We start from the raw sequence: 22,081 nt of genomic DNA on the forward strand, positions 1-22,081 counted from the left end.
ATTGTCAATCACACCGCCCCCGCCGGACCCGAAAAAAAAATAAAATAAATTTGGGTGAATGGGTAGGGGAACGATGTACCTGATACCCATTCACATAGGGGCAGGATCTGGAGGCCCCCTTTTTAAAGCGAGCGTCGTGATTGACGATAGACTTACATCGAGGGACACTATTTTTTTATTTTTATTTTTGAATAGAGGACTTGTCAAAAACTGTCTTTTGTGTTTATTTTTTTCTTGTACACTTTTTTGGTGAATGGGTAGGGGTAGGATGTACCCAATACCCATTCACATATGGGGTTGGGATTTGGGGGCCCCCTTGTTAAAGGGGGCTTCCAGATTCATATTAGCCCCCACCCGCAGACCCACACAATCACAGCCCAGGGTTGTCGGGAAGAGGCCCTTGTCCCGATCAACATGGGGACAAGGTGCTTTGGGGGTCACCCCAAAGCACCCTTCCCATGTTGAGGGCAAGCGGTCTGGTATGGTTCAGGAGGGGGGGCTCCATGCTTGGATAAGGGTCTGGTATGGATTTTGGGGGGGATCCTACACCATATTTTTTTTAATTTTGGCGAGGTGTTCCCCTTCAAATCTATACCAGACCCGAAGGGCCTGATATAGATTTTGGGGGGGGCCCTATGCAGTTTTTTTCTTAATTCTGTTATGGGGTTCCTCTTAAAAGACATAAAAGACCCAAAAGGTCCCCCAAGTTGTTTTTACCCCATTTTTTTTTTAATTTACATTTTCTTTTACAATTATTTTTTTTAATTCAGCTCTCAGTAGGGAAGCCTTAACGACCTATTGACTGTGCGCTTGGTGGGCAAACATCCCACTAAGTGCTGAGAAAGTTCCAGTATTAGGCGAGTACCTGAATGGGCGATGTTTAGGCCAAACCTATGCTAGGCCCAAATTGTTCACCCATCCCTAGTGGTGCCTGAACACTGTAACCCCTCACAGTTACTCTTGCTGGGCGCAGGAACGGGACCTGCTGTTAAAAATTTGAAAAAAAAATCAGTTACATCAGCATCAGGGGCTTGATAGCTGCTGTTTAGTGATGGGCCGGACACCCCCCTGTCTGGTTTGCACCAGAACATCTCGAACAGGGAAAAAGTTTTAGCGAACATGCGAATTCTATTAAAGTCTGTGGGACACAAACATGAAAAATCAAAAACCCTAATTTTAAAGGATTATAAGCAAGTTATTGCCATAAAAAGTGTATGGGGACCTGGGCACTGCCCTGGGGGACATGTATCAATGCAAAATTATTTGTTTAAAACAAATGTCTTTACAGGAGCAGTGGTTTAATAATGTTTAAAGTGACACAATAAAAATGAAAAATTCCTTTAAAAATCATGCCTGGGGGGGTCCCCTTAATGTGCCTGTAAAGTGGCGCATCTGTACTATCGCCCCCAGCTTGCCAACCCCCCCCCCCAGCACCTCTACAGCGAACCGACGTACTCATACGTTGATTGGCGCAGCCGAGTCAGCCTGCCAAAGTAAAACGGCAGTGGGTGGGTGGCAAGTGGTTAAAAGAAAACATTTAACTTAAAATTAGAAAAATTCTATTCTGGGTACTAAGCTAGGGCTCAAATCCCTAGAGAGATTGTTGAATTGTAGAGTCTGTGTGCTCGGTCTATATTCCTTGGTAATCTGTATGCAATTGTAGAGATGTATAGAACTGTTCGCCGGCGAACAGTTCCCGGCGAACTTAGCATGTTCGCGTTCGCCGCTGCCGGCGAACATATGCGATGTTCGGTCCGCCCCCCATAAGACATCATTGAGGCAAACTTTGACCCTGAACTTTACAGTCAGCAGACACATTCCAGGCCAATCAGCATACCTCCCTCCCACACCCTCCCACCTCCTATAAATAAGCAAGGGCAGCATTGATCTTAGATCATTCTGAAGCAGTGTGTGTAGTGAGAGTAGGGAGAGCTGCTGCTGCTGCTGCTGCTGTTAAGCTAGGGACAGTTAGTCAGTGTTCCTGGTCTTGCAGTGTTCTTGGTCCACTACTGCTGTAATATCAGCACCCCAAAAAGCCCTTCTAAGGGCTGGTATTTGTGTTTTTTTTTTTTATATATATATATGTATATATATATATATATATATATATATATATATATATATATATATATATACCTAGCGTCCCCAAAAGCCTGGTAATTGAGTTGTTTCTTCATATATATATATATATCTATATCTATCTAGTGTCCCCAAAAGCCCTTTTAAGGGCTGGTAATTGAGGATTTTTTTTATTTATATATATACATATATATATATATATAGTGTCCCCAAAAGCCCTTTTAAGGGCTGGTAAGGTAATAGATTTTTTTCTTTATATATATATCTATATATATCTATTGTACACTGCAGTTGCCTGCCCGCTGTGTGTGAGAGGCCACAGACCTACCACAGACTGTACTGTGTGCACACCACACTCATTTCGGGTGGCACAGGCACAGTACCTGGCATTTTAAAAAATATTTTTTTTTTCCTATGTCATAATTGCAGTGAGTGCTGTGTCAGGTCCACAGAGTGCACTGTACCCACTGCAGTGCACTGCCCACCACTGATATATATACGGTGGCACAGCATCTTGTTGCAATAAATTGAAAAAAAAAAAATATTTTTTATTATTGCAGTTGCCTGGGCTGCCAGTTACTGTCAGGTCCACAGAGTGTACTGTGCCCACTGCAGTGCCACTGTGTGCCCACCCACCACTGATATATAAGGTGGCACAGCAGCTTGCAAAGTAAAAAAAAATATATATATTTTTTAATTGCAGTTGCCTGGGTGCCAGTGACTGCTGTCAGGTCCACAGAGAGTGTACTGTGCCACTGCCCACCCACCACTGATATATAAGGTGGCACAGCAGCTTGCAAAGTAAAATAAAATATATTTTTTTAAAATTGCAGTTGCCTGGGTGCCAGTGACTGCTGTCAGGTCCACAGAGAGTGTACTGTGCCACTGCCCACCCACCACTGATATATAAGGTGGCACAGCAGCTTGCCAAGTAAAAAAAAAATATATATTTTTTAATTGCAGTTGCCTGAGTGCCAGTGACTGTCAGGTCCACAGAGTGTACTGTACCCACTGCCCAACACTCCTATAGGGTGGCACAGCACCTTGCACTCATAGTACACAACACATTAAAAAAGAAAATGACAGGCAGAGGCAGGCCACCCCGCAAGGGCCGTCGTGGTCGTGGTGCTGTGATTTCCTTAGGCCCTAGAATAATGCCCAGTGTTCAGAGGCCACCACAGACCCTGAACTCAAAAAATTCTGAGGCCATAGTTGACTGGCTTACACAAGACACCCAATCGTCTACAGCTTCCGCTCGGAACCCTAATGCACCATCCTCCTCCAGCTCAGCTTCGGGCACCTCTCAATTTACCACTCGCCAGCCCGCCGGCACCACCACCAACACTAGCACCACAGCCGCTTCACTTGATCCGTCAGAGGAGTTATTTTCACATCAGTTTGAAGAAATAAGTGATGCGCAACTATTAGTGCCAGAGGATGTAGATAACGGGGATATGTCTCAGTCAGGCAGCATTATACACATGGACGTACATTGTGATGATGATGATGTTGTACCTGCTGCTGCTGCCTTTGCTGAGTTGTCAAGTGAAGCGGCTGATGATGACGATGTGTCTGTGGATGTCACCTGGGTGCCTGCTCGAAGAGCAGAAGAAGAGGGGGAAAGTTCAGATGGGGAGACAGAGAGGAGGAGGAGACGAGTTGGAAGCAGGGGGAGGAGGTCATCGCAAGGAGCTAGTGGCGCAGTCAGACAGCATGTAGATTCGGCACCCGGGGTCAGCCAGACAGCATGCCAATCAACGCAAGCTGTTGCCACCACCAGAATGCCGTCCTTGCAAAGCTCAGCAGTGTGGCATTTTTTTTGTGTGTCTGCCTCTGATATCAGCGATGCCATTTGTAACCTGTGCCAAAAGAAACTGAGTCGTGGGAAGTCCAACACCCACCTAGGTACAACTGCTTTGCGAAGGCACATGATCTCACATCACAAACGCCTATGGGATCAACACATGAGTAAAAGCAGCACACAAACTGAAAGCCACCATCCTCCTCCTGGTCCAGCATCTTCAGCCACGTCAACCACTGCTGTCCTCCATGCCCCCTATCAACAACCCGCCCCTCCGCCTCTCACCTTCAGCAGTTCCTGCTCGTCACCTGCCCACAGTCAGGTGTCTGTCAAGGAAATGTTTGAGCGTAAAAAGCCAATCTCGCAGAGTCACCCCCTTGCCCGGCGTCTGACAGCTGGCTTGTCGGAACTCTTAGCCCGCCAGCTTTTACCATACAAGCTGGTGGAGTCTGAGGCCTTCAAAAAATTTGTCGCTATTGGGACACCGCAGTGGAAGGTACCCGGCCGAAATTATTTTTCACAAAAGGCAATCCCCAACCTGTACTCTATTGTGGAAAAGGAAATCATGTCACGTCTGGCACACAGTGTTGGGGCAAGGGTCCATCTGACCACTGATAGCTGGTCTGCAAAGCACGGTCAGGGCAGGTATATAACGTACACTGCGCATTGGGTAAACCTGCTGGCGGCTGCCAAGCATGGAATGCGTGGCTCTGCTGCAGAGGAGTTGGTGACACCGCCACGACTTGCAGGCAGGCCTGCTGCCACCTCCTCTACTCCTCCTACTCCATCCTCTTTGCTAACCTCCTCGGCTGAGTCCTCTTCTGCTGTTGCGTCTTGCTCCACACCAACTGCACCATCCCAGCTCCCCAGGGGCTATTCCACATGCCGGATACGACAGTGTCACGCTGTCTTGGGGTTGACTTGCCTGAAAGCAGAGAGTCACACCGGACCAGCACTACTGTCCGCCCTGAACGCACAGGTGGATCAGTGGCTGACCCCGCACCAACTGGAGATCGGCAAAGTGGTGTGTGACAACGGGAGCAATTTGTTGGCGGCATTGAATTTGGGCAAGTTGACACATGTGCCGTGCATGGCACATGTGTTGAATCTGATTGTGCAACGTTTTGTGCAGAAGTACCCAGGCTTACAGGACGTCCTCAAGCAGGCCAGGAAGGTGTGTGGCCATTTCAGGCGTTCCTACACGGCCATGGCGCACTTTGCAGATATTCAGCGGCGAAACAACATGCCAGTGAGGCGCTTGATTTGCGACAGCCCGACACGTTGGAATTCAACACTGCTAATGTTCGACCGCCTGCTCCAACAAGAAAAAGCGGTCAACGAGTATTTGTATGACCGGGGTGCTAGGACAGCCTCTGCGGAGCTGGGTATTTTTTTGCCACGCTACTGGACGCTCATGCGCAATGCCTGTAGGCTCATGCGTCCTTTTGAGGAGGTGACAAACCTAGTGAGTCGCACTGAAGGCACCATCAGCGACATCATCCCATATGTTTTTTTCCTGGAGCGTGCCCTGCGAAGAGTGCTGGATCAGGCCGTAGATGAGCGTGAAGAGGAAGAGGAAGAGTTGTGGTCACCATCACCACCACCAGAAACAGCCTTACCATCGATTGCTGGACCTGCGGCAACACTGGAAGAGGAGTGTGAGGAAGAGGAGTCAGAGGAGGAATGTGGCTTTGAGGAGGAGGAACACCAACCACAGCAGGCATCCCAGGGTGCTCGTTGTCACCTATCTGGTACCCGTGGTGTTGTACGTGGCTGGGGGGAAGAACACACCTTCAATGACATCAGTGAGGACGAGGAATTGGACATGAGTAGCTTGGCATCCAACCTTGTGCAAATGGGGTCTTTCATGCTGTCATGCCTGTTGAGAGACCCTCGTATAAAAAGGCTGAAGGAGAACGACCTGTACTGGGTGGCCACGCTACTAGACCCCCGGTATAAGCAGAAAGTCTGTGATATGTTACCCAATTACCGGCAGTCGCAAAGGATGCAGCAGCTACAAAATAAGTTAAAAACTATGCTTTACACAGCGTATAAGGGTGATGTCACAGCACAACGGGAATCCAACAGGGGAAGAGGTGAAAGTAATCCTCCTCCTACCACCACAACCACGCCGGCAAGGACAGGACGCTTTACAGACGTCTTGTTGATGGAGGACATGCGGAGCTTTTTTAGTCCTATGCATCGCCACAGCCCTTCGGGGTCCACCCTCAGAGAACGACTCGACCGACAGGTAGCAGACTACCTTGCCTTAACGGCAGATATCGACACTCTGAGGAGCGATGAACCCCTTGACTACTGGGTGTGCAGGCTTGACCTGTGGCCTGAGCTATCCCAATTTGCCATTGAACTTCTGGCCTGCCCCGCTTCAAGTGTGCTGTCAGAAAGGGCCTTCAGCGCAGCAGGAGGTATTGTCACTGAGAAGAGAAGTCGCCTAGGTCAAAAAAGTCTTGATTACCTCACGTTTATTAAGATGAATGAGGCATGGATCTCGAAGGGACTGACAGTGGGGGATGCATTTGACTAAAAAAGGCCTGGTGATGACTGAGATGCCTTGGCCTAAAAATGGTCCACACGCTGCTGTATATAATCATTCTCTGCATGCCGGATGACTTACGTGACGTCTCCGCTACCAACTACGGTTCAAGCCGCAATGTTTTAGTGCACTTTCTGCCTTAAAACCTCAATTTTTCAGGCCGCTGCTACAGCAGCGGCTGCAACAATACCTACTTTTTCATGCATGTGTACATGCCTAATTTTTCTGGCCTCTGGTGCTACACTGTGGCTGCAAAAAAACAAAAAACAAAAAAAAAGGCACATACATGTGTCAATTCCCCTTCGTGATCGTTACCTTGTCGTGGTGAAGGGGCTTGCGTATCACAATGAAGCAATCACCTCTAGGATTGTGTTGGCACACCCCAGATGATAAGGTCGTTGCTTCATTGTGTACAGACCAAAAGCGATCCGCAGGATAATTTTTCATAAAAAAAAACATTCATTTTCTTTCATTCTTTCTGCGGAGCTGGGTATTTTTTGGCCGCGTTACTGAATGCTCATGAACAATGGCTGTAGGCTCATGCGTCCTTTTGCGGAGATGACAACCCTGGTGGTCAGTCGAACCCAAGGCAACATCATCGACCTCATCCCATATGCGTTTTTTCTGGAGCGTGCCCTGCGAAGAGTACTGGATCAGGCTGTAGATGAGCATGAAGAGGAAGAGTTGTGGTCCTCATCACCACCAGAAGCAGCCTTGTCGTTGTCAATTGCTGGACCTGTGGCAACGCAGAGAGAGGAGTCTGAAGAAGAGAAGTCAGAGGAGGAAGGTGGCTTTGAGGAGGTGGAATACCAGCCACAGCAGGCGTCCCAGGGGGCTTGTTCTCACCTTTCGGGGACCCTTGGTGTTGTATGTGGCTGGGTGGAGGAAGAGACCTTCAATGATGTCAGTGAGGACAAGGAACGGGACATGGCTAGCTTGGTATCCAACCTTGTGCAAATTGGGAGTTTGCGGTTGTGCAAATGGACTGACTGACTGTTAAACGGGGAGTTTGGTCTGTCAGAGTTTGGTCTGTCACTGTGAAGCGGGCGACGGGCGTAACCCTTACACTACTTGACCGATAAAACATCATACCTGATCGTATTCACACACTGGATGTTTTAGTGCTGGTTTACACTGCCGCTACCACTAAAGTAGCGTCGCTTCCAGTGCGACTTTGGCGCGACTTAGCGCGACTTTGGCGCGACCTCATCGCGAGGCGACTTTTTATTTGGCCAATCACAATATCATGTTTTGTGACCGTCACCTAATTTCCTTTTCCTGTTTTTTGTTTTACATATTTCCCCATGTGTGCAGTGTTGTCTGTGTCATAGCTCAACTGATAGGCATGTTTGCCTTGGCATATCATATTTCAGCTTGCCAGAAAGAAAAAAAGACAGCTGGAAAGACACTGCATTAGTTTTCTACTAAAAATCATAAGAAAAATGCTGTTTTTTTTTGGGTTGTGGACATACTACAGAGCTGAAACTTGACAGGTACACTTTTTAGACCCCCCAGACACTAAATACAAAAAATGACATGCCTGCCTAAAAAAATGCCCGCTAAATGCCTGCAAGAGAAAAAGCCAGCCGCAGAGAAGCCGTATTCCTGAAAATATAAGAAAAATGCTGTTTTTTAGGGGTTCTGGACATGCTACAGAGCTGAAACTTGACAGGTACACTTTTTAGACCCCCCAGACACTAAATACAAAAAATGAAATGCCTGCCTAAAAAAATGCCCGATAAATGCCTGCAAGAGAAAAAGCCAGCCGCAGAGAAGCCGTATTACTGAAAATATAATAAAAATGCTGTTTTTTAGGGGTTCTGGACATGCTACAGAGCTGAAACTTGACAGGTACACTTTTTAGACCCCCCAGACACTAAATACAAAAAATGACATGCCTGCCTAAAAAAATGCCCGCTAAATGCCTGCAAGAGAAAAAGCCAGCCGCAGAGAAGCCATATTCCTGAAAATATAAGAAAAATGCTGTTTTTTAGGGGTTCTGGACATGCTACAGAGCTGAAACTTGACAGGTACACTTTTTAGACCCCCCAGACACTAAATACAAAAAATGACATGCCTGCCTAAAAAAATGCCCGATAAATGCCTGCAAGAGAAAAAGCCAGCCGCAGAGAAGCCGTATTACTGAAAATATAATAAAAATGCTGTTTTTTAGGGGTTCTGGACATGCTACAGAGCTGAAACTTGACAGGTACACTTTTTAGACCCCCCAGACACTAAATACAAAAAATGACATGCCTGCCTAAAAAAATGCCCGATAAATGCCTGCAAGAGAAAAAGCCAGCCGCAGAGAAGCCATATTCCTGAAAATATAAGAAAAATGCTGTTTTTTAGGGGTTCTGGACATGCTACAGAGCTGAAACTTGACAGGTACACTTTTTAGACCCCCCAGACACTAAATACAAAAAATGACATGCCTGCCTAAAAAAATGCCCGCTAAATGCCTGCAAGAGAAAAAGCCAGCCGCAGAGAAGCCATATTCCTGAAAATATAAGAAAAATGCTGTTTTTTAGGGGTTCTGGACATGCTACAGAGCTGAAAATTGACAGGTACACTTTTTAGACCCCCCAGACACTAAATACAAAAAATGACATGCCTGCCTAAAAAAATGCCCGATAAATGCCTGCAAGAGAAAAAGCCAGCCGCAGAGAAGCCACATTCCTGAAAATATAAGACAAATGCTGTTTTTTAGGGGTTCTGGACATGCTACAGAGCTGAAACTTCACAGGTACACTTTTTAGACCCCCCAGATGCTAAATCCAAAGAAATTTTTTATTTTTATTTTTTTTTAATTTTTCCAATAATTGGCTCTCTATCAAAAAATTATAATTTTTAAGAACTTTTTTTTGCGTGATCCCTCTCCGGCATGCCACAGTCCAGGTGTTAGTCCCCTTGAAACAACTTTTCCATCACTATTGTGGCCAGAAAGAGTCCCTGTGTGTTTTAAAATTCGCCTGCCTATTGAAGTCTATGGCGGTTCGCCCGGTTCGCCGGTTCGCGAACATTTGCCGATGTTCGCGTTCGCCGTTCGCGAACGGCGAATTTTAGGTTCGCGACATCACTATGCAATTGCAATGTGTGTTGGCAGATTGCATGCATATTGTAAAGTAGAAGATCTGCCAAACCGTGATCTGTGTGTGTGTGAGTGCCTAGCAGACCAGTAAGCAGACAAAACTGCAAGGTGGTGGAAAACTACACTTTCGTGTCGTGTGTCTGGGTGCGCGTGGACAGTGGGAAGAGTGATGTACACAAGCTTGTAGGAATCCTAGAAGTGTGTGCTAATTGCTGGACTGCTCCCCAACCCAGCAGTGGTCAGCCAGCTAAATTAGAGTGGAGTCTCCCTCTGGTGATGGCCAGAGGTACTGCGGGCTGTGAAAAGTGGATCTCAGACATTCTTACTTGCTCAAAGTAGGCTTCCCGTAATTCCCTCCTACACAAACCAAGGTCCTTGCCCCGTTTAGCTAGTGACCACAAGCTTGTGTCCTTGACAGCCTGGTGTATAGATTTAATGCTGAGCAAAAAATTAAAGTGGACTCCATACCAGACCAGTTTTCTAGTGAGGAAGAGAAAAGGTTTCAGGTTATCTGTTTTTTTATTGGAGAGATTTTCCCTCCCTCCCAGTCCTGGTACAGGAACTGCTTAATTGGGACGAATGCAGCTATGTAGGTATCTTTGCGGCTTTGTGTTTGTAGCTGTTCCCCACTCATAAAAAGTTTTAAAAACTATACAGGTACCCAAAGCTCGCTGTGTATATTTAAATGGTAAACATCTGCCACCATCTGAAATGTTTGGGTGGAGTTCCTCTTTAAAATCCTGACTTACTGGAGATCCCAACACTGTCCTGTCCAACACAGCTAGGTTTTATTTAGCATATAATTTATATACGTTCGTAAGTCAATATCAGGCAACTTACTTGACAGTTTTCTTTCTGCTGGTTTGCTGTGGTCTATTACGCAAACTTTTGCATACTTTAAAGCCAAATCTGCAGCCTCTGTATTCCATACCTAAGGAAGGACAACACACAGCTGTTATTCTAATGCAACATTTTTTTTATTTAAAGAGTTAAAACTCAGAGACATAACTAGAACCTTCAGGGTCCTGGTGCAAGAAACCATGAAGGGCCCCCCGGACCCCTGGCCGGGGCCCTTCCATCCAAGCCTGGGGCTCTTCCCACTGATCCTGGGGCTCTTTACTCTCATTGCGGGGGCCCTTTACTACAGTCCCGCAGCGGGACCCTTTCACAAGTTCTGCAGTGGGCCTCCTTCCTGCCATCTTGGGGCCTCCCCATGGTGGTGGAAAGCCAGGGCCCGGTAGCAAGTGTGACCTTTGATCCTGAAAGCTCACCCACTGATGTCAGTAGTTTTTATTTTTTGGTACTTTAATTGTATTATTTCTTATCATTTTATTTTTATTTTTTTTACAATGTCACTGACTCTGTCCATTCAGAAAAGGAAGGAGCTGGTAAATTACATATTTACTGATCCCTTCCTGGTTCTCTATTGTGACACATCCCCTGCGGCAGCTGGCAGTAGAGAGGGGGGCACAGTGGCGGGGGGGGGGGGGAACCAGGGGAGCACACAGGGGCCCAGAGACAGCAGAACACAAGTGACCTGGATAGGAGGAGTGGCGGGGGTAGCATACAGAGGAACCAATCTCCTTTATTTTCCTCCTGCAGCTACAGGAGGAAAAAGGAGAACAGTGATTTCTCTACATGCTGCCCCGATGCCCCTCCTATCCAGGTGTACAGGGGAGCCACACAGGCCCTCTAGAGCTTTGGGCCCAGTTCAAATTGCAACCCCTGCAACCCCTGTAGTTATGCCCCTGTTAAAACATATATTTACTAAATATATATATATATATATATATATATATATATATATATATATTAAAAATGGCACCTCCTAGTTATTAAATAAACTAGATGTCCATAGAGACAGCAGCCATCAATTTTGGTGAATACCAAACCAAAATAAATGAATTAATTTTGAGGCACTGAATAATGGTGACGTGAATGTATTCCCAAAGTGCTGAGTGCTAATTTAATAAATCAAATGTGTTCAATTATACGAAATATAATTACAACCATCAATAAAAATATATATGAATTTAAAAAGCAATTTAAAAGTCCATGACGGATCTTCAAAACACCAAAGGTGTCAAGTGCTCAGTAATTTTCTCCAGAACCCAACTCGCTTAACTTTATAATCAGTTACATAGTTAGTCAGGTTGAAAAAAGACACAAGTCCATCTGGTTCAACCAACAAAAAAAAAAAACCCAGTATTGAAAACCCAACCATGCAATCCCATATACACAATCCTATACCCGCAGTTAATCCAGAGGAAGGCGAAAAAGCCCAACAAAGCATGTTGGGATAACCTCCGTTGAGAAACGGCCAAATCACCGACTTGCCCCCCTGGGCTGGTAATAGGAAAGTAGTAAAATTGTTCCACAATCGATAGTAGAGATGGCAAAGGTTCACCATAAATATGGGCGAAATGCATTGAGGTTGGGTACAGCGGTACAACTTCCGGTTTCGTCACATCCACTTTGGTGGAACGCACGCCGTAACTGAGAGGTGTTCCGGACTCATACAGCTGTTATAGTGGGTGCCGCTTGTTGGCACATGTATATGTTAATACATTTATTATGTTTTATTCATTTTTTTTAAAAATAAACAGTATTGCATGAATATCCGTTTCTTTATATTTTTGGGAAACCTTTGCCATCTCTACTATCGATTGTGGAACAAGTTTACTACCTTCCTGTTATTCCTTTTATTCATGGGTTGAGGACGGAGCACTAGGGATGATCGAACGGTTCGGGTCAACCATCGGTTCGACCCGAACATTGGGTGTTCGAAATTCGGCTGAATTCCGAACTTTTTGCTGAAAAAGTTCGGAATTCAGCAACCAGAACCGACCAAAATGCAATGGGACAGGAACTGGGCTTTAAAAGCCTGTGATTGGACCAGAACCATCAGTAAAAGCCAATTGAGGGGGCAGGAGAATGCTAGGAATGTGATTGGAGTGACTAGGGGGTCCAGAGGCCAATCATTAGTGAATACGCCCCCCAGTATATAAGATAACCCCGCCAAATTCCTAGCATTGTAATACAGGGCTGTGGAAGAGAGTGGAAGCAGTTCTGTTACTTCTGCTTCAAAGTGTCATTTAGCAATTATTAGTGTGAGGAAAGGGATATCTAGTGTAGTTAGGGTGCTATTTTCCACTTTAGTTAGCTTTAATAATCTAGTTTCTGTAGGGAAAGTGTTAAGTGCCAGGATGACCGTAGTGTAGTGTAGGGTTAACTGACTCTGACTGCTATGGCAGGGTGACCAAACCCTTCCATGTCAGGGTGACCGCTATAGAGAAAAGATCGTTTCTCTTAGGTCACTTATAGAACAGCGATATGGCTTCTCGCCTGTCACCCGGCTTTTTGCTGCAGGCATTTATAGGGCTTTTTTGAGGACATGTTTGAAGTCAGGCATGACATCTGAACTTCTGTCTATGGGTATATATATATACACACACACATGTCTGTATATATACACATACACATATATAGGTGTGAAAGTAGCAGAACACTATGCTTGCCCTAATAAAAAAAATAACAGGCATATGTCTCCACTCCTATCACACCTATATGTGTGTATGTGTATAAATACATATAAGTGTGTGTGTATATATACCCCTATACAGAAGTTCAGATGTTTTGCCTGCCTCCAAAGACCCACAAAAAATGCCCAAAAAAACACCTGCGCCAAAAAAACGCCCAGGTGTGTTATTGCAGGCGTTTTTTTTTGGACATTTTTTGTGGGTCTTTGGAGGCAGGCAAAACATCTGAACTTCTGTATAGGGGTATATATACACACACACTTATATGTATTTATACACATACACATATATAGGTGTTATAGGAGCGGAGACATATGCCTGTAAATTATTTCATTAGCGCAAGCATAGTGTTCTGCTATTTTCACACCTATATGTGTGTATGTGTATAAATACATATAAGTGTTTGTGTATATATACCCCTATACAGAAGTTCAGATGTTTTGCCTGCCTCCAAAGACCCACAAAAAATGCCCAAAAAAAACGCCTGCAACAACACACCTGGGCGTTTTTTTTTTTTTTTTGGCGCAGACGTTTTTTTGGGCATTTTTTGTGGGTCTTTGGAGGCAGGCAAAACATCTGAACTTCTGTATAGGTGTATAAATACACACACACTTATATGTATTTATACACATACACACATATAGGTGTGAAAGTAGCAGAACACTATGCTTGCGCTAATGAAATAATTAACACCCATATGGCTTCTCTGCTATCACACCTATATGTGTGTATGTGTATAAATACATATAAGTGTGTGTGTATTTATACCCCTATGGTCTTTGGAGGCAGGCAAAACATCTGAACTTCTGTATAGGGGTATATATACACACACACTTATATGTATTTATACACATACACACATATAGGTGTGATAGCAGAGAAGCCATATGGGTGTTAATTATTTCATTAGCGCAAGTATAGTGTTCTGCTACTTTCACACCTATATATGTGAATGTGTATATATACATATAAGTGTGTGTGTATATATACCCCTACACAGAAGTTATGATGTTATGCCTGCCTCCAATAACCCCCAAAAAATGCCCAAAAAAACGCTTGCTACAAAACCGGCAAGGTGTGAAAATAGTGGAGCCATATCCCTGTTCTATATTAATTCTAATACAAACAATCTTTTTTTTCTGGTTCTGGACATGCTACAGAGCTGAAACGTCACAGGTACACTTTTTAGACCCCCCAGACACAAAATCCAAAGAAATCTCATTTTTTGTTTTTTCAATAATTTTTTAAATAATTGGCTCTCTATCAAAAATGACAATTTTTAAGAACTTTTTAGGGGCATTTATTGGGTTTTAGGGCTTCAAAATGGTGTTTTTTGATTCCAGAAGTTCGGGTCCCATTGATTTCAATGGGGTTCTGAAATCCGAACCGAACTTTCAGGAAATTCGGGTGTTCTGGTTGTATCAACTTTTTCAAAAGTTCTATCATCCCTACGGAGCACCACGTACAAGCACTTTATGTAGGAAGATTACTGAGCACTTGACACTTTTGGGGATTTGAAGATTTGGTTATTGTCATGGACTTTTAAATTGCTTTTTAAATTCATATATTTTTTTTTATATTTTTATTTTTATTGATGGTGTTAATTATATTCCGGCTGCATGATTGAACATCATGCGTTCCTTCAGAGCCCCGTGCCGTGACCATCGGCTCCCGCGCGCGTGCGCGGGAGTGACGTCACCGTGGCTCCGGCCAATCAGATGGCCGGATGCCGCGATCCCGCAAGACGGGCGACTGAACATGTCGCCCGTCATAGAGGTAAGCGGGCGGCACGGCGGGGGCTTGTTCTAAGGTAAGTGTTTCATAATGAGCTAGTATGCATTGCATAAAATTTTTTTGTTGGGGTTTACAACCTCTTTAACTGCTTGCCGACCGCCGCAAGTAAATTTACTGCGGCGGTCAGCCCCTCACAGGCAAAGTGACGTTTATTAACGTCACTAGCCTGGGAGGGTCTGGGGAGCGAGTGCGCGCCGCCGGAGTCGCGCTGTCGCTCCCGCGCGGTCACGGACCCCCCCGCGCGTGTGACCGGCGGACCCGATGTCCGCCGGTCACTCGGCAATCGTCGGGGGAGAGGGAGAAAGTCAGGCAGCTTGTGTAAACAAGCTGCCTGTCATTCTCCTCGGTGTAAATACACTGATCACACGGTTCTACTATGTAGAACCGTTGATCAGTGTCCTTACACCTCAAGTCACAGCCAATCACAGTAAGAATCACGCCCCTAGGGACACACACAGCCCCTCCCTCTCAAATAAAGTTAACCCCTTCACTACCAGTGTATTTTTACAGTAACAGTGCAGTAACAGTGCATATTTATAGCACTGATTACTGTAGAAATGTCACTGGTAACCCCAAAAGTGTCAAAAATGTCAGTCAAGGGTCCGATCTGTCCGCCCCAATGTCGCAGTACTGCAAAAAAAATCGCAGATCGCCGCCATTACACGTTAAAAAAAAAAACAACAAAAATGACAAAAATCTTTCCCTTTGTTAGTAAACGCGATAACTTTTGCGCAAACCAATAAAAATTATTTTTTTGCGATTTTTTTTACCAAACATATGTAGCATAAAACAAATTGGCCGAAAATGTTAAAAAATTTTGATTTTTACATTTTTTTTGGGGGGAATTTCAAAAAAATGTGAAAAATATTGTTATTTTTGCAAAATTTACCCTCTTTTTTTGTTTATAGAGCAAAAAGTAAAAAGCGCACAGGTGATCAAATACCACCAAAAGAAAGCTCTGTTTGTGGGAAAAAAAGGACGTTAAATTTGTTTAGGTACAGCGTCGCACGACCGCGCAATTGTCCGTTAAAATCACGCAGTGCCGAATCGCAAAATACCCCCTGGTCGTTTAGCAGCCAAATCCTCCGGGGCTTAAGTGGTTAATATGGTCCACACTATCTGGTAAGGAGTCAACCTTATCTTATATCATGGGTCATATCACTGTGGTAATCCACATTGGATGTAACAACTACTAATTACTTGGATTGCTCATATTTATTGGATAAGAGTGGCAATCACGTACACTTGGATATGGGACTATACACCTTATATTTTTATGGAAAGGTACACATGAATTACTTATTTTTTAGATGTTTATTAATTCATGAATTGGGACTTTATGATTGTTTACAGGATTTGAATATTGGTTTTCCAAAGCACTATTTTTATTATGTTGGTTATATGTTTTTATGAAATGTAAATTTGTATTCATTTTACATTTTTTCACTTCATGAATTGAGATTTTTATCATTAATTTATAATAGAGTTTTATGTACATTAAGTACAATATATTTTCTATCATGTTGTATTAATTTAGCGCCACACTATTTGATTTAATATTAACACAGGTCCTCCCTGTAACCTCTACACTGTCCCTGTAGGTTTTTGTAAATCCATTGATGATTCACCCTCTTGCCCAACAAAACCAATTGGATTGAAGGACCTTCAGGGAAAACCCACGAGATGGGCTAGGCTTAGCACTGCCCATCTCTTCAACTCAAACACTCACTATAAGTTTAACCTTTGGGCATGGGGCAGATGAAAGATAGGTTGCAAAGCAGACACTTAGATATGACCACACACATCTTTTGTAGTGTTCAGGTGCATATTGCAAAAGTAATAAAACTCCACATCAAATATTTCTACAGAATGTCAAGTTTTTGCTAAGGCCATCTCACTTGCTTTGCCATGCAGGCCTCTGTTTAGGTAACAGGGCCTCACAGAATCACATTGATGGAGGTGGAGGTGGAGGTAGGTACAACACAGCTTAATTCCCAGAGCTGGAGGCTGCTCTATCCATACTTAATGTCCTCTAGTCAGGGCCGGCCTTAGGGGTTCAGGCGCCCTGTGCGAGCTAATCCTGTGGCGCCCCCCCCCAACGCGCGTGTGACCCCCCCCCCCTTTATTTGACTTTTCTTTTTTATGATCACTAATAACTTAGCCCCCCTTACATTAGAGACACCTCACAGAGCCCCCCTTACATCAAATATCCCTTTACATTAGAGATCCCCACAGAGCCCCCCCTTACATCAAAGACCCCCTTACATTAGAGACCCCCACAGAGCCCCCCCTTACATCAGAGATCCCCACACAGAGCTCCCCTTACATCAGAGACCCCCACACTGAACCTCCAGGTCACGGTCGCCGCTTACCTCCCGCTGTGCGGCCTGATCATCTGCGAGCTGTGATGGCCGCACGGCGCCCCTGTTGCCAATGGCGCCCTGTGCGGCCGCACAGCTCGCACACCCCAAAGGCTGGCCCTGCCTCCATTGAAAAACACATTGAAAACAATCAATGGATCCAAAGTTAAGGACAGAAGGTGTTACATGCATACATTGATTTTTCTAGTAAAAGCCAAGCTTTACTCTAGCCTCCTCTGGAGAGTCGTCCCTGAAGGTCCTTCAATCATGTTAGTTTCATTGACCAAAAGGAAGGACCTCCAATAGATTTTCAAGAACAAACTGCACTGTTATGTTACACAGTGATGTGAAGAGCTTCAAATATTATAACAGATTTTTCCTTTGACTTTGGGGAAGAAACAATACAATGGTGTGTCTGGGCGCTACTGTGAAGCGCTTCCTAGATTATAATGGAAATTAAGTAACTGAAATTAAATTCCCCATGTCTTTGGGGTGATGTGAACATGCATTTTTTGGATTGCTCATATTTATTGGATATGAGTGCCAGTCACGGGACTATATATACTGTTCAGTCATATCACACTGGGAAGAAAAGCTTTCATATTTCACATTTTTCTCATACAGCATAACACAACCGCATTTAGGCTCAGTTCACACCTATGAAGTTTGCTTTAGATAATTTCTGCTGTGCATTTTGTGTTTTTTTTTTTTTGCACGCGATTTTACCACAATTTTTCCACTATTTTGCCACGATGTGCGTTTTGCATTTTTTATGCTTTATTTTTGTCTAATTTGTTGTTGGCCAGATTAAAGAACGCTAATCACAGCAAAAACGCACTATATGCTTTTCTGCAACTTCTCCATTGAAGTCTTTTGACTTGAAAGCGAAAAAATGTCTTGTATATAAAAAAGTCCCTGCCCCTTTCCAAAGATGCAGTGGCTGAAAAAAGCATAGATGTGTCCCATAGGAAACCATTTTAAATGGACTGTAGTGCGTTTCTGCAAAAAGCACCAAAAAACCCATAGGTGTAAACCGAGCCAAAAGGTTGGAAATACTAAGGTTTCCATTGATAGTGACCTTCTTAAAATGCTAGTTGGCTGTAAGCCTCTGGGTTCAATATTTTTGAGCCTTCCCTGGAATAAACATTCAGTCAATGAAGTCAGAGTAAAGCTACAACTCAATCTCCATACTTGTGGACAGTCACTCAATGGATTGGCACTATTAAATTAGCATGCCAGCCATTAGATCAGCATTTTCAGAAGGAGCGGTTAGCAGTAGCAGCCTTCATACTTTATTCAGTTGGGGAATTTCATTTTATCATTAAAAAACGTTCTCACCGCTAACAGCATGTTGGATGCAGTTGGATTCACATTCCTTCTACACTTGTTTATTGCTGCGAGAAGTTCCACACGGTTGGCTTCTATCTTAGTTGACAGTTTAGCTGCTGGATCAATTACCTGAAAAAGTTATCATATTCAGTCATTTTCATTACACAAATAATAGAAACAGTTATATGGATACCTTCCTGTCCCTGTATGGATGCATTCCTGTGCCCTCCAGGTGCAATTTGGTTTTCATCGAGAAGGTGGCACTGTAACACTATACAGTTGGGATGAATCTTTGGAGGAAATTGTTCGTTCAGAGATTCCGTAGTTGTCACAGAAGCTGCAGCTGTTTGATTGTATGCTGCAACATCAGAGGGGCCGTCTGGCAGCCATCTTGGTGCTCATGCCATTCGGGCGCACAAGGAGCAAGTAAATAGGAGAGGAACAGAGACACCATTTGTCAGGGAGAGTTATCAGCACAGGGACAGATCAAGTAGGATCAGTGCAGGGACACCGTCTGGTTACCAGGCCAGCAAATTGGGGAGACTCTTCAGCAACATAGAATGCCACTAATTTATACTCTAGTTTGCCACCTCTCCTGCAAAAGTCATCCTCTAAACATGTTAGATCTGCAACACCAGTACCCTGCAACACTGTGCATTACTGAGTGTTATACCGCAGCAATACTGTGCCATTGCCAATAATATATTGCTGCAATACTGTGCCATTCCGAGTAAAATATTGCTGCAATACTGTGCCATTCCGAATAATATATTGCTGCAATACTGTGCCATTCCGAATAATATATTGCTGCAATACTGTGCCATTCCGAGTAAAATATTGCTGCAATACTGTGCCATTCCGAATAATATATTGCTGCAATACTGTGCTATTGCCAATAATATATTCATGCAATACTGTATCATTGTGAGTAATATATTGCTGCAATACTGTGCCTTTGGCAATATTATAGTCCTGCAATACTATGTCTTTGACAATATCATAGTGCTGCAATACTGTGCTATTGCCAATTTTATATTGCTGCAATACTGTGCCATTGCCAATAATACATTGCTGCAATAATGTGGCATTGCGAGTAATATATTGGTGCAATACTGTGATATTGCCAAGTAATAAATTGCTGCAATACTGTGGCATTGCGAGTAATATATTGTTGCAACACTGTGCTATTGGCAATAATATATTGCTGCAATACTGTGCCATTGCCAATAATATATTGCTGCAATACTATGCTATTGCCAATTTTATATTGCTACAATACTGTGCCATTGCCAATAATATATTGCTGCAATACTGTGCCATTGCCAATAATATATTGCTGCAATACTATGCTATTGCCAATTTTATATTGCTACAATACTGTGCCATTGCCAATAATATATTGCTGCAATACTTTGCTATTGCCAATTTTATATTGCTGCAATACTGTGCCATTGCCAATAATATATTGCTGCAATACTGTGCCATTGCGAGTAATGTATTGTTGTAATACTGTGCCATTGCCGGCAAAATATATTGCTGCAGTACTGTGCCATTGCCAATATAATATTGCTGCAATACTGTGCTATTGGCAATAATATATTGCTGCAATACTGTGGCATTGCGAGTAATGTATTGCTGCAATACTGTGCCATTGCCGGTAATATATCTTGCTGCAATACTGTGCCATTGCCAATAATATATTGCTGCAATACTGTGCTATTGGCAACACTATATTGCTGCAATACTGTGCTATTGCCAAGCAATAAGTTGCTGCAATACTGTGCTATTGTCAATAATATATTGCTGCAATACTGTGCCATTGCCAATACTATATTGCTGCAATACTGTGCTATTGTCAAGTAATAAATTGCTGTAATACTGTGCCCTTGCTGAGTAATACATTGCTGTAATACTGTGCCCTTGCTGAGTAATAAATTGCTGTAATACTGTGCCCTTGCTGAGTAATATATTGCTGCAATACTGTGTCCTTGCTGAGTAATACATTGCTGCAATACTGTGTCCTTGCTGAGTAATATATTGCTGCAATACTGTGTCCTTGCTGAGTAATATATTGCTGCAATACTGTGTCCTTGCTGAGTAACCTGCTGCTTCAATACTGTGCAACTGCCTAGTAATATCTTTCTGCAATACTGTGCATTTTGATAGTGGGCATATACAATCCCATGTGCGTAGTAGGCGATGATTTAGACTCAGCGCAAGAACTCTGAGTTGGTTTATCAAAGGGACTATTCCGCAGCACTTAGAGATGGGTGATCTGATGTTTCTCTTGCAGCATACAGTTATAATGTGGAAGGTAAGGGTAGTGAAGGAAAACTGGGTCTTATATGCTGGAAAGAAAATATATAAATCACATACCTGAGCAGCAGCTTGTGCCATCATGGCCAGCAGGCAGAGGATGGAGATCATCATGGTCTTCATTTGCCCTGTAATATATTTTGTGTATTTGTTGGCCTTTTTGTAATAAATTGAATGTCACAGAAAAGGACTGAAAGGCCTCATGCACACTGGACTTTTTTGTAGTTGCTTCTAGGGCCATCAGGCCTTTTTTTTAAACCCCCCCTATATGTTAGCTTATGTGTCCATGCACACATAGACTTTTAGCAGCGTTTAGTGGCAAGGGCCTTTAGAGGCAGGAAAAAACCCTCTGCCAGTGCATCCAGGGGCAGCAGAGTTTTGGCAGAAAAAAACATTTGACACTGCTAAGCACTGCTAAATGCAGCTAAAAGCTAATACAAGCTTTAGACACTTTTACAAGCTTCAGGCTCCATGCACACTAGCATAAAAAAATGCACCTAGTAGTACCTTTTGAGTATTTTTTTTTGGCTTCTAGAAGCAAATATGGTTATCCTATGTGTCAATGCACACTATTTTAGTCTAGAAGCATTTTTGAATCTTCAGCTTTTAGGAGCAGAAAAAAAAAAACCTTTCTTCTTGCTTTTTTGGGTGTGATTTGGTGGCAAAGAAAATGCTGAATGCTTCTAAATGCTGCTAAAAGCTGGCACACAAATGCTTTTTTTCTGACAAAACGCTGCCGCCAGGAGGAAAGCATTCTAGAAGAGTTTGCAAAATGTCCTGTGTGCATGAGGCCTAAACATATTCTTTATTAGTTCCGCTTCTAGATAAAATCAAATCAAGCCCAACTCCAACTATAAAATGAAAATGATATTGCCCAATGCAGGGTTGTCAAACTCAATTTCATTGCGGGCTGCGTCAGCATTCTGGTTGCCCTCAAAGGGCCAGTTGTATCCGTAAGACTAGATGTCCAGAACAAGCCCCCCCCCCCCCCATTATCAGAAGTCATGAGGACCCCAACCTCCCTTATATCACAATGCACCCCCTTTACCTTGTGCTACAGCTGCTGGGATGAAGCTGGGTGGAGCTGGGAAGCAGAAAGTGCAGGGTCTAGAGGAGGGCAGGAGTCAGCTGCCGGAATGTGCTGAATGCTGAGACCAGGGAGGTGGGGATGAGGTGGTGTTGCAGTTACACAGAGAGGTGCAGGGTCTGTAGGAGGAG

The 22,081-nt window shown here is 43.8% G+C and overlaps 1 protein-coding gene across 1 annotated transcript in view; it reads right to left on the reverse strand.

Moving 5' to 3' along the window:
- The window catches only part of LOC309548880 (cysteine-rich venom protein tigrin-like), a 52,815-nt gene that overhangs the window by 25,412 nt on the left and 5,322 nt on the right, over window positions 1-22,081 (reverse strand). The window contains exons 2-4 of the mRNA XM_082248810.1: window positions 20,924-20,991; window positions 18,557-18,676; window positions 10,366-10,456 (exon numbers count right to left, since the gene is read on the reverse strand). Coding sequence (XP_082104936.1) covers window positions 10,366-10,456; window positions 18,557-18,676; window positions 20,924-20,986 — 274 coding nt within the window. The 5' untranslated portion in view covers window positions 20,987-20,991. The remainder of the gene's footprint in view (window positions 1-10,365; window positions 10,457-18,556; window positions 18,677-20,923; window positions 20,992-22,081) is intronic.

The sequence above is a fragment of the Pelophylax lessonae genome (assembly GCF_965119305.1).
Source record: "Pelophylax lessonae genome assembly, chromosome: 3".
Lineage (NCBI taxonomy): Eukaryota > Metazoa > Chordata > Amphibia > Anura > Ranidae > Pelophylax > Pelophylax lessonae.